This window comes from Myripristis murdjan, chromosome 17 (assembly GCF_902150065.1).
Source record: "Myripristis murdjan chromosome 17, fMyrMur1.1, whole genome shotgun sequence".
In the NCBI taxonomy this organism is placed as follows: domain Eukaryota; kingdom Metazoa; phylum Chordata; class Actinopteri; order Holocentriformes; family Holocentridae; genus Myripristis; species Myripristis murdjan.
The window spans coordinates 35,573,147-35,586,379 of record NC_043996.1 but is presented as its reverse complement, the minus strand read 5'-3'; the positions used below and the strand labels follow the sequence as shown (position 1 = coordinate 35,586,379).

Genomic DNA, 13,233 nt, shown 5'->3' with positions numbered 1-13,233 from the left:
ATCAAAGCCCTCCCGCAGACCGTCCAGGTACTGTGTGTGTGCGTGTGTGTGTGCGTGTGTCTGTTTATGTGTGTGTGTGTGTGTGTGTGTGTGTGTGTGTGAGTGTGTGAACTTACACTTCATTCAGTTTGTTTTGGACTGCAGCTACTTCAGCAGTTTGATCATACCCGTGTGCCTGTGTGTTTATGTGTGTGTGTGTGTGTGTGTGTGTGTGTGTGTGTGTGCGTGTGTGTGTGTGTGTGTGTGTGTGTGTGTGTGTGTGTGTGTGCAGGAGGTGAAGCAGTATTATGAAGACTATCAGGAGATGAAGATGAAGCTGAGGGAGGAGGAGGAGGCGGGACAGGAAGCTCCTCTCAGTAAATTCTCTCTGCTGGGTTGGGATGAGGCGTTCAGGTTCCATTAAAAACACTGGACCATTTGGTTTAAAGGGACATTTCACCCATAATGCAACATTTCTGTATTCTGTCCTCAGTGTGTCCAGAACATTTTACCCACAATCCTTCATAGTAAGTGAAGGCCGTGCGTGCGGTGAACTGTCCCTTTAATGAAACGAGTGAAGATGAAAGGCTCAGTTCAGGCTGCCTCATTTGTTTGTTTGTTTGTTTGTTTGTTTAAATGAATTTGGATCATCTTCTCCGTCTCAGATTTGAAAGGGTCAGCCGTTAGTGTGTGGTTAGTTTGTGACTCATGACATCACTTCCTGTGTGGGTGTGGCGTCTCAGGAGAGAAGAGGCCGAAGGTGAAGAAGGCGAAGGTGGAGTTTCCTGTGTTTGAGCCGGAGGCGCCGCAGCCGAGCCACGAGGCCAGCAGCTCCATCCAGGAGGTGGAGGAGCAGCTGGACCACTGGCTGCAGGAGCCCAGGAGCAGGAGGAAGGTCCTCACACACACACACACACACACACACACACACACACACGGTTACAGAGCAGGATGATGTCCACATGTTGCCTTCAGGTTCGATCAGAACTGAGCCACATGGCAGTTTGATGAGCAGGTGTCTCACCTGAGAGTGAAGCATCATCACTGTCCGATAGATTTAATCTGTGGGATTATTTTCTCCCGCCGTAAACAAACTGATGGTCAAAATGAAAACTAGGATGCAGAAATGGCTCGGTCCTGTGCAGGTGAGCTGAGGGTTCAGGTGTGATAGGACCTCATACCTTTAATCAGTCACATGACCAACACAGAAAATAACAACAAGTCTCCGTTTCCCAGCATGCACACGGTGACGTCACATGAGGAAAAAACACAAACAGGGTTAGGGTTAGGGTCGGGTTCCTAACGGGGCGCGCCTCAGGTGATGCTGAGAACCGGTCTGATCTGGTTCTGGTTCTGTTGGTTCCTCAGAGTCCTAGCTGGACGGAGGACGACCTCAGTCTGCTCAGCAGGTTGATGGTCAAATTCCCAGGAGGAACGCCGGGCCGCTGGGAGAAGATCGCCCACGAGCTAGGGAGATCCGTCACCGATGTAAGTGACCTCTGACTGGTGACCCCTTGACCTCTGACCTCTGACCTCTAACCTGTCAAGAAAGTGACAGACATGGCTCCAGTAAGAGATAATCCCTGAGAAATTATGACTGACGCAGAGCAGAACCTCTTAACACGCACCAGCTAGCATGCTAACGTTAGCCTACAACTCACAGCAGCTAGCATGCTAACGCTAGCCTACAACTCACAGCAGCTAGCATGCTAACGTTAGCCTACAACTCACAGCAGCTAGCATGCTAACGTTAGGTGTTTGCCTTCTGTCAGGTGGTTTCTGTCCGTACATGAAGACGTTAAAAAAATCCCGTGTTTGTTTTCTCCCACAAACTGTCAGTTTTCAGGAACAGAGCTCATTTTAAATCAAAGTGACTTTTACATGATGAAGTCTGTTCATGTTAATCAGATTATCATTATTGATGTTTTCTGTTATCAGGTGACGACTAAAGTCAAACAAGTTAAAGAAAATGTGAGCAACACTTCAGGTAAACTAACTGCTTTATTTATTATCCTGCTGCTTCCCTGCATGTCCTCTGTCACTCTGATGTTTCTCTTTCTTTGACTCCAGCCTGACTCCCGTCTGACTCCCGTCTGACTCCCGTCTGACTCCCATCTGACTCCTGACTCCCGTCTGACTCCTGACTCCCGTCTGACTCCTGACTCCCGTCTGACTCCCGTCTGACTCCTGACTCCCGTCTGACTCCTGTCTGACTCCCGTCTGACTCCCGTCTGACTCCTGTCTGACTCCTGACTCCCGTCTGACTCCCGTCTGACTCCCGTCTGACTCCCGTCTGACTCCCGTCTGACTCCCGTCTGATTCCCGTCTGACTCCTGTCTGACTCCTGACTCCCGTCTGACTCCCGCCTGACTCCTGACTCCCGTCTGACTCCTGTCTGACTCCCGTCTGACTCCTGACTCCCGCCTGACTCCCGCCTGACTCCCGTCTGACTCCCGTCTGACTCCCGTCTGACTCCTGACTCCCGTCTGACTCCCGTCTGACTCCTGACTCCAGTCTGACCCCCGCCTGACTCCCGCCTGATTCCTGTCTGACTCCTGACTCCTGACTCCTGCCTGACTCCCGTCTGACTCCTGACTCCCGTCTGACTCCCGCCTGACTCCCGTCTGACTCCCGGCTGACTCCCGCCTGACTCTCGTCTGACTCCCGCCTGACTCCAGTCTGACTCCAGTTTGACTCCTGACTTCCGTCTGACTTCCGTCTGACTTCCGTCTGACTCCCGTCTGACTCCAGTTTGACTCCTGTGTGACTCCCGTCTGACTCCCGCCTGACTCCCGTCTGACTCCTGACTCCCACCTGACTCCCACCTGACTCATGTCTGACTCATGTCTGACTCCTGACTCCCGTCTGACTCCGGTCTGACTCCTGACTCCAGTCTGACCCCCGCCTGACTCCCGTCTGACTCCCACCTGACTCCCGTCTGACTCCCGTCTGACTCCCGTCTGACTCCCGTCTGACTCCTGACTCCCGCCTGACTCCAGTCTGACTCCAGTCTGACTCCCGCCTGACTCCCGCCTGACTCCTGTCTGACTCCAGTCTGACTCCAGTCTGACTCCCGCCTGACTCCTGACTCCCATCTGTCTCCCGTCTGACTCCCGTCTGACTCCCGTCTGACTCCTGACTCCCATCTGTCTCCCGTCTGACTCCCGTCTGACTCCCGCCTGACTCCCGTCTGACTCCTGACTCCCATCTGTCTCCCGTCTGACTCCCGCCTGACTCCCGTCTGACTCCTGACTCCCATCTGTCTCCCGTCTGACTCCCACCTGACTCCCGTCTGACTCCCGGTCTGACTCCTGACTCCCGCCTGACTCCAGTCTGACTCCAGTCTGACTCCCGCCTGACTCCTGTCTGACTCCCGCCTGACTCCTGTCTGACTCCTGTCTGACTCCTGTCTGACTCCTGTCTGACTCCCGCCTGACTCCTGTCTGACTCCCGTCTGACTCCCGCCTGACTCCCGTCTGACTCCCGCCTGACTCCCGCCTGTCTCCCGTCTGACTCCTGACTCCCGCCTGACTCCTGTCTGACTCCAGTTTGACTCCCGCCTGACTCCAGTTTGACTCCCATCTGTCTCCCGTCTGTCTCCCGTCTGACTCCCGGTCTGACTCCTGACTCCCGCCTGACTCCCGCCTGACTCCCGCCTGACTCCTGACTCCTGCCTGACTCCCGCCTGACTCCCTTCTGACTCCTGACTCCCATCTGTCTCCCGTCTGACTCCCGTCTGACTCCCGGTCTGACTCCTGACTCCTGTCTGACTCCCGCGAGACTCTTGTCTGACTCCCGTCTGACTCCCGTCTGACTCCCGCCTGACTCCCGTCTGACTCCTGCCTCTCGCCTGACTCCCGTCTGACTCCCGTCTGACTCCTGACTCCCGCCTGACTCCTGTCTGACTCCAGTTTGACTCCCGCCTGACTCCAGTTTGACTCCCATCTGTCTCCCGTCTGACTCCCGGTCTGACTCCTGACTCCCGCCTGACTCCCGCCTGACTCCCGCCTGACTCCCGTCTGACTCCCGTCTGACTCCCGTCTGACTCCAGCCTGACTCCCGCCTGACTCCCGCCTGACTCCTGACTCCTGCCTGACTCCTGCCTGACTCCTGCCTGACTCCCGCCTGACTCCCGCCTGACTCCCGCCTGACTCCCGCCTGACTCCCGTCTGACTCCTGTCTGACTCCAGTTTGACTCCCACCTGACTCCAGTTTGACTCCCATCTGTCTCCCGTCTGACTCCCGGTCTGACTCCCGTCTGACTCCCGTCTGACTCCAGGCTGACTCCCGCCTGACTCCTGACTCCTGCCTGACTCCCGCCTGACTCCCGCCTGACTCCTGCCTCCCGTCTGACTCCCGCCTGACTCCCGCCTGACTCCCGTCTGACTCCCGTCTGACTCCAGTTTGACTCCCGCCTGACTCCAGTTTGACTCCCATCTGTCTCCCGTCTGACTCCCGGTCTGACTCCTGACTCCCGCCTGACTCCCTTCTGACTCCTGTCTGACTCCCGTCTGACTCCAGGCTGACTCCCGCCTGACTCCTGACTCCCGCCTGACTCCCGCCTGACTCCCGCCTGACTCCCGTCTGACTCCAGTTTGACTCCCGCCTGACTCCCGCCTGACTCCAGTTTGACTCCCGTCTGACTCCAGTTTGACTCCCGTCTGACTCCTGACTCCCTCCTGACTCCTGACTCTGTCTTTAAAGGCTGTACCTGCAGCTGCTGTCATGTGACGTAGCCTGTCCTCTGTGTGTGTGTGTGTGTGTGTGTGTGTGTGTGTGTGTTGCAGGGCTGGTGAAGCTGTCGGAGCTGAGAGGAAGTTCTCCTCCGTCACTTCCTAACAGTCTGATGACTCAGAGGGAGGAGGAGGAGGAGGAGGAGGAGGAGGAGGAAGAGGTGCAACAGCTGAGGAGGAGGAGCAGGAAGGCAGCGACGGCAGATGGAGGGGAGGTCAGGGTCAAAGGTCGCAGGCAGAGGGACTTTGACCCATTGGTGGTGGACGAAGAGGCGGAGCCTCAGCAGGAAGTGAGCGTGTGGACCCAGAACCAGCAGAAGTTGCTGGAACTCGCCCTGCAGCAGTTCCCCCGGGGAACCGCCGAGCGCTGGGACCGCATCGCCAAGGTTGTGCCTGGGAAGAGCAAGGTGGGCGCCACTTCCTGTTTCACCTCTCACTGTGGAGTTAACGCTCCTATTTTACAGAGCAAAGTGGAGTTGCTTAATAATAATGAAAATAGAGACCCTCACATGGCACTCAGGAAGTGCTTCACATCACAGAGGTGTGGAAATATAAATTAAAGTGTAAAACAGAATCAAAAATAAAACAAATCATGTATATCTACACCTGTACAGCACCTGTGATGATAAAACCACCTTTAATGTGATCTTTAATCAGTACAATTCAAATGGGCGTTGTGTAAAAAAAAAAAATAATAATAAAAATACAGTTACATTCAAACTCACGTTAAACACACCTGCCATCAATCATGACTCGGATTAGCCCCAGGTAAAGTCCCGCTGGTCCTGCGGTTCAGGTCCACGGCCTGCAGAGCTCTCAGACCATCACAAGGTATCAGTCTGAAGAGGCTGCAAAAGAATTTCCAAGGAATTAAATGTATCATGGAGCAAAGACGGTCAGCAACAAGAAGACATGAAGAAAAAATCTGGAACAATGGTGACATGAGCAAGAACTGGACGTCCCTCTGAAACTGATGAGAAGACAAGATGAAAAGTGGTCCAGGAGGCAAAGGAGCTGCAGGAGTTTGTGCTGGGTGCTGAGTACTAACCCTAACCTCCAGGTGACCTCCAGGTGACCTCCAGGTGACCTCCAGGTGACCTCAGTCATCTGCTCCTCCTTTCTGATCCAAGTGAAGTCACCTGGTGGAGGAAACGGCCATCTATACCCCGTCTGTCTCTCTCTGTCTGTCTCTCTCTCTCTCTGTCTCTCTCTGTCTGTCTCTCTCTGTCTGTCTCTCTCTCTCTCTCTGTCTGTCTCTCTCTGTCTGTCTCTCTCTCTCTCTGGTAGAGATAATAACAGACAAATGAAAAAAAAAAACACAAAAGTTTATTTAACCCTATAAAGGCTGAACTATGAAAGAATTGGCAGAAAATTCCATTTTTTTGAAATTGAACCTTTTATTTAGTCCTATAACAAAATGGAAAAAAAAAACATTTTTCAAAAAATAAGTTATTCCACACGGTGTTTCTGTTGTGTCATATATGACAGTGCTTGAAGTGCCAGCGGTCCAGAGTGAACAGGAAGTGTCCAAAGGTAAACAACAGGGTTTTGGTCAAGTATTGATTAAACTGAAAGGGAATGTGTTATTTGATGACGTGGATCAGATATGATTCAAAGGCTTCATAGGGTTAAATACAACAGCCATAAAGGGCTGTAACACCAATTAAACGGAAAAAAAAAACAGAAAATGTTTATTGTTATTTAATTGTCTATCAGCCAAAAACATTTTTAAAAAATTGACAAGAAAATTTACTTACTGTGTGTGTGTGTGTGTGTGTGTGTGTGTGTGTGTGTGTGTGTGTGTGTTCCTGCAGGAGGAGTGTATGATCCGCTACAAACTGTTAGCAGAGCTGGTGCAGAAAAGGAAACAGGCCAAGAGCTGAAGACTTGAGGGATCTACTTCCTGTCTGCGTGTCACTTCCTGTCTGCGTGTCACTTCCTGTTAGAGAGATATTTTTTTATGCTTGGCTCGACGGCGACACACTCCGGCGTGGCTGCTCACCTGCTCAGGTGTGTTTGTGTTTTTATAAAAAACGGACAAAAGCCTCTGAGCTCCTTGTGCCTTAGTGTGCTGCTCCACGCCGTCCAATCAGCTCCCTGCGTTCTGCTCACATGATCAATAAACGCCTTTATTTATTCCTGATCGTCTCTTTGCTCTGAACGCCTCAGGCTGTTTGTTTGTTTGTTTGTTTGTTTGTTTGTTTCTCTGTCTGTCATCAAAGATGTTGACACTGCAGCTCCTGCTGCTGGTCCAGCTGGCTGCTCTCACACACACACACACACACACACACACACAGGCTGAACACGCACACACACACACACACACACACACACACACACTGACGTTTGTAATAACTGAAATGAGTTCAGGTGAAAAGTGACGGTGTTTGAATGTTCAGGCTCATCCTGAGACGACACAGGAAACACAACAACAACAACAACAACAACAACAACAACAACAACAACAGTGAGAGTCAAACACACAGAGGGTCAGGGGTCAGAGCACAGTCAGGGGTCAGGGTGGGTTAGGGGTCGGGGGTCAGGGGTCAGGGTGAGAGCAGGTTTGTCAGAATCTAACCCTGCGTTCCAATACTCATACTACCATACTATTTAGTAGGGAAAAAAAGAATTAGTATGTCCCAATACATACTAAACTACATACTTTTTAAGGGCAGCTGCAGTACATACTAAAAGTAAAAAGTATAAGTATGTGATTTGGAACGCAGGGTAAAACTTCGACAGACTGACGATGACGGCTCGTCTAGAAAAACAAAAGGTGGAGTCTAAATGCAGGATCAAGATCGTCGTGAGAGGGCGGGGCCACCGGGAGAGAGGGGCGGGGTCAGACCCTGCATTCCAGTGCCCATACTACCATACTACTTAGTATGCAAGAAAAAGAATGAGTATGTCCCAGTACATATTTATGGATCATCTGTGGATCATCTCATTCATCCAGGTCGCTCTCTTTGGGCAAACTGAGTCGTGGCAGCTGGACAGGAAGACGTTTGGCCTCTTATCCGAGGGGCTTCATCATCACTAGTCTGACAAAGACAGTGGGCTAAGGTCCAGGTGTTTAGCCTCTGTGGGAGGGGCCACCTAAACATGGGTGAAGATCAAAACCCAAGAGGTACAGGCTTTTACTCAGTGGACAAAAACATCAAGTTCACTAGAGAAGATGTTAAAGACAACCACTTACCATTTGTGGATGGTGATGTGCACTTTGATGAGGAAAGGAGCCTCCACATTGGGGTATACAGGAAACCCACCCACACAGACCAGTACCTTCTGTTTGACTCACACCATCCACTGGAGCACAAACTGGGGGTTATCAGAACCCTGCAACACAGGGCAGATAACGTACCAGCCTCCACTCGGGCCCAAGCTGAAGAACACCAACACCTAAGGGGAGCCCTGAAACCTTGTGGCTATCCGAGTTGGGCTTTTGGCAAAGCACGCCCCAGAAAGAATAACAACTCTGATGATGCTGAGGAAATGAAAGACAAAGGCAAGAACATTGTGATTCCATGTGTCTGGGGTTTCAGAGAAACTCAGGAGGATTTTTAACAAACATCAAATCCCTGTATGTTTCAAACCCGGAAACACTCTAAGGCAGAAACTGGTTCACCCCAAAGACAGAACACCACACAACCAGAAGAGCAACCTGATATATGCTGTCCAATGCAGTGAGGGGGGGGGGGGGGGGGTCTGTCTGCAGCCGTCACGCCAGCTGGGCCCAGCTGTTATTTCAGCCACTTCCAGGTCAAGGAAGGAGGACGGAGGAGAGAGGAGACGAGAAGAGAGGAGACAAGGAGAGAGGAGACGAGGAGAGAGGAGACAAGGAGAGAGGAGATAAGAGAAGACAAGGAGAGAGGAGATGAGGAGAGAGGAGACAAGGAGAGAGGAGACGAGGAGAGAGGAGATAAGAGAAGACAAGGAGAGAGGAGATGAGGAGAGAGGAGACGAGGAGAGAGGAGACAAGGAGAGAGGAGATAAGAGAAGACAAGGAGAGAGGAGATGAGGAGAGAGGAGACAAGGAGAGAGGAGACGAGGAGAGAGGAGATAAGAGAAGACAAGGAGAGAGGAGATGAGGAGAGAGGAGACAAGGAGAGAGGAGACGAGGAGAGAGGAGACGAGGAGAGAGGAGACGAGGAGATGAGGAGAGAGGAGACAAGGAGAGAGGAGATGAGGAGAGAGAAGTCAAGGAGAGAGGAGACAAGGAGAGAGGAGACGAGGAGACAATAGAAATGAGATCAGCCCTCTCTGTTTAATGAATGCAGGTCACGTGATGTTTTGTGCTCGTCACCGCGCACCAGGTGGGCGGAGCTACTGAGTGAACCAGCTGCTGCTGCCTCCTTTATAACACCACAGAAGAAGAGGCTGCTTCCTGTGTAAAACCACAGAAGAAGAGGAGCCAGCGGCAGCGGAGGAGTCTTCACGTCGTGATCGGAGAAAATAATCCCAGCTGATCCCCGCGGAGGAACACGCGGCGTATGGATCCTGTAAGTGTCTCATGTTTTGTAACCGGATCCATCCGGTTGTGACCGGCGGGGCGGCGCGTGACTCAGCAGTTTGTGTCCCTCAGCTGTTAGCACGCTTAGCTAGCTAGCTGTGGCGTGACGTCACGTCACGCGGAAATATAAACAATGTTCCAAACGCGGAACTCATTTCATATAAACTGACGTCATCGGGAAGTTATAGATTGATGATCATCAATAAACTGAACAGGTCAGAGGAGCTGGTGGAGCACAGACACACACACACACACACACACACACACACACACACTCACACACACACACACACACTCACACACACACACACACACACACACACTCACACACACTCACACACACACACACACACACACACACTCACACACACTCACACACACACACACACACACACTCTCACACACACACACACACACACTCACACACACACTCACACACACACACACACACTCACACACACAGGTGAAGGCTGCTGACTGACACAGCAGGTGAACTCCAGGTCTGTTGCCATGGTAACCAGCTTCAGCTGACCCTGCAGGTGTGGGGACGTGAGCCCGAGACGTTGTTTTAATTATTATGTTTGTTGTTGTTGTTGTTGTTGTTGTTGTCGTCACGGTAACTGTAAACAGTTTCTTGGCTGTAAATTTGTTTCTGTGGCTCGGAGAGAGACATCGCTTCAGATTTGATAATCAATATTCAGGTTGTTGATCCTCTCTGCTCTGTGGGGTTAGAGTTACCTCTGACCCCTGACCCCTGACCCCTAACCCCTAACCCCTGACCCCTGACCTCTGACCCCTGACCCCTGACCCCTGACCCTGTGGAGGTGAACCCCCTGCAGAGATGAGACTAGCTGATCAGTGGATAAATAGCTGATCAATAAGCGGTGGTGTTGCTGACGTGTGGTTGTGTTTCCCGGCAGCGGTGAGGCGGCGGCCATGCAGGCGATGCTGCAGGAGCGGATCGGCGGCGCCCAGGCGCTGCTGGAGCGCGTGGAGCAGCTGTGCCAGCGGCAGCCGGGCGGCGTGGAGGGCAAGGCCAAGCTGTGCGGCAAACTGCGGGCGGAGCTGCGCTTCCTGAGCCGCGTGCAGGCGGGGCGGCTGCAGGTCAAAGAGTCGCACCTGCACAGCACCAACCTCACTCACCTGGCCGCCGTCGTGGCGTCGGCCGAGAGCCTGGAGGGCGTGTCCGCCGTGCTGCGCGTCTTCGCCTACGAGGACGCCGCCGGCGCCAAGCAGTCGCTGGTGGTGGACGTGGTCGCCAACGGAGGCCACACCTGGGTGAAGGCCATCGGCCGCAAGGCGGAGGCGCTGCACAACATCTGGCAGGGCCGCGGGCAGTACGGCGACAAGAGCGTCATCAGCCAGGCGCACGACTTCCTGCTCGCCAGCCGCCAGCAGCCCGTCCAGTACAGCGACCCCCACATCGTCTTCGCCTTCTACAACGGCGTGTCCAGCCCCATGGCCGACCGCCTCACGCAGCTCGGCATCTCCGTGCGCGGCGACATCGTCGCCGTCAACAGCGTCGAGACACGGGAGGAGGAGGAGGAGGAGGAGGGGGAGGAGGAGGGGGAGGGGGCAGGGATTGGGGCGGAGGCGGAGAGCAGAGCGGCGGCCGGTGAGGAGAGAGAGGATGACGACGACGACGACGACGAAGAGGCGGAGCCCGGCCTCACGCGGGTGGACCGGCACACGGTGGTGGCCAGCCTGGCGTTCCCCACGCAGCTGAAGGTGGAGGAGTGTCGCCGCGTCAACCTGGACATCACCACGCTCATCACCTGCGTGTCGGCGCTGAGCCACGGCCGCTGCCAGCTGGCCTTCAGGGAGCAGGTGCTGACGGAGCAGGCGGCTCAGGAGCGCCGCCAGCAGGTGCTGCCCCGCCTCCACGCCTTCATGCAGGACAAGGAGCTGTTCGCCTGCCGCTCCGCCGTCGACGACTTCCAGGTGATCCTGGACACGCTGGGCGGGCCGGGCGAGAAGGCGCGCGCCCGCCAGCTGCTGGGCCGCCTGCGCGTGGTGGAGGACCGGCCGTCGGAGCGAACCCTGCGCCTCACCGCCAGCGCCAAGGTCAACCGCCGCTCGCTCATGATCTTCGGCACCGGCGACTCGCTGCGCGCCGTCACCATGACGGCCAACAGCGGCTTCGTCAGGGCGGCGGCCAATCAGGGCGTCCGATACAGCGTGTTCATCCACCAACCCAGAGCGCTGACTGAGGGCAAGGAGTGGAGGGCCACGCCCGTCTGAGGGGCGGAGCTACTCACCTGGGGAAGTTATTTGTGTAAATCAGCTGATGGATCAGCTGATGGGTTTGTGTTTGGGTGTAAATACAGGAAGTGTTTTGTTGGTTCTTCAGATGATGATGTCACTTTGCAAAGTATCAATAAAGATCGGACATCATCAGCGTTGGTGTTCATTCAGGCAGACCAGGTGCATCATGGGAGTTACATGAAACTATCAACTATAATTAGATTACCTGTTGATTTGATTGATTATCTTTTAAACTAACTGATTAGTAATTATCACATGACTGAATATTCTGTTTAAACAGCAGGGGGCACTGTTGTCAGTTTGAATGGTTCTGTTTTCCTTTTATTATTATTATTATTATTATTATTATTATTACTTTATTTGAATGATTCAGTTTACAAACTGCATTTGGGAACATTAGTTTGTATATGAAACTGTACAGATCAAAACATACATACACTTCTCCTGTCGCACATGTAAACAACGTGTACATATCAAACAAAAAACATCTGTGTTGTGTAACAGAACTGGGCCTTTTAAAGTATCAAAAACAAGATATAATCAAAGAACAAGCATCGGGGGTTGACAAGACAACAGAAAAAGTTATGCACATAAACAACAAGGACTGAAAGTTAGAGACTTAGAGTTTCACATAAAACATCTGTGCACTGGTTTTCTTCAGGTAACACCTTTGAGGATGATAAATAACTTAATTTAATTCTTAAAACAAGCTAAAGAGGGTTTACTGTTCTTCCATTTATTCTTATGTATATGATATTTACCCATGATGATAATTATGTTTACCATCTTTGATACCTTCTTTGACAGACCATCCATGTAAATCAAAACCTGAGTCTTATTAAAGGAAGGATTGATGATCTCAAGATTTAACCAGCTATAAACGTCTTGCCAAAACTGCATTGTGACCGAGGAAGAGAAAAATAAATGTTCAATAGTTTCAGGCTCTGTCCCACAGAATCCACAAGGATCTACTTCAAACTTGAGCCTTTTCCTTTCAGTTTCAGCAGCGGGATAAATATTGTTCAATATTTTAAACTGGATTTATTTCACTTTGGGTGACATTGGCCATTTAAGATAGTTACAATGTGTATTTGTTCATCATTAATTATTCTTATTTTTGTTAATTTTTGGAAATCAGGGAGTAGCTTCCATTTTAAAACATTTCCCATCACTTAATTATTACATTTTCTTTCTTTGTTTTACACTTTAAATTAAAAGTTTCTACAAATGAATCAAATTGCATTAAATGGCCATTTTCATCCATCAGATCAGTAACATATAAAACTTTTTTTTCATACCATTCTTGTTTAAATAGTCTTCCTATTAATAGTAATGGTTCTATTATTCCACAAGGTGGAGCCATGTGGTGTGAAGTTGTGTGTGAACATTATTTTCCAATAATGCAATATCTGTTTATGGACGTCAGGCAATTTAACTGGCAGTTTGGAAATATCAAAGTCACAACATAACAAAAATTCTAACCCTCCAACATTTTTAAATAAACATTTTGGTATGTGGAACCATATGGAATCAGGCTGTGCTAAAAAAGCTTTTAACCATTTTAACTTGAGTACTCCAATCATGGATATGTTTTTCCTTTCTTGCTTCACCTCAGTGACGAGCTGGGGCCTATTTCACGAAACCTAGATTAGGATTTAAACCTGGATTTAGCAGCTATCCTTCATCTAGCCAGGATTAGGGATTAATGGGTTTCATGAAAGGTGGATTATCTTGCGAGATTAACCT

General features: G+C 51.3%; 2 protein-coding genes across 2 annotated transcripts in view; both read left to right on the top strand.

The window, feature by feature from the left end:
* Positions 1 to 6,855, top strand: part of dnajc1 (DnaJ (Hsp40) homolog, subfamily C, member 1) — a 10,990-nt gene extending 4,135 nt beyond the window's left edge. The window contains exons 6-12 of the mRNA XM_030074138.1: positions 1 to 27; positions 272 to 356; positions 723 to 874; positions 1,348 to 1,467; positions 1,918 to 1,966; positions 4,767 to 5,119; positions 6,527 to 6,855. The exon at positions 1 to 27 is cut by the window's left edge and continues 67 nt beyond it. Of these exons, the coding sequence (XP_029929998.1) occupies positions 1 to 27; positions 272 to 356; positions 723 to 874; positions 1,348 to 1,467; positions 1,918 to 1,966; positions 4,767 to 5,119; positions 6,527 to 6,595 (855 nt within the window). The 3' untranslated portion in view covers positions 6,596 to 6,855. The remainder of the gene's footprint in view (positions 28 to 271; positions 357 to 722; positions 875 to 1,347; positions 1,468 to 1,917; positions 1,967 to 4,766; positions 5,120 to 6,526) is intronic.
* A 2,200-nt stretch (positions 6,856 to 9,055) lies between these two features.
* c17h7orf25 (chromosome 17 C7orf25 homolog) lies at positions 9,056 to 12,350 on the top strand. Its single transcript, XM_030074145.1, has 2 exons — positions 9,056 to 9,211; positions 10,143 to 12,350. Exon 2 carries the CDS (start codon positions 10,159 to 10,161, stop codon positions 11,461 to 11,463), a length of 1,305 nt encoding a protein of 434 aa, XP_029930005.1. The 5' UTR covers positions 9,056 to 9,211; positions 10,143 to 10,158; the 3' UTR covers positions 11,464 to 12,350.
* Positions 12,351 to 13,233: the final 883 nt, after the last annotated feature.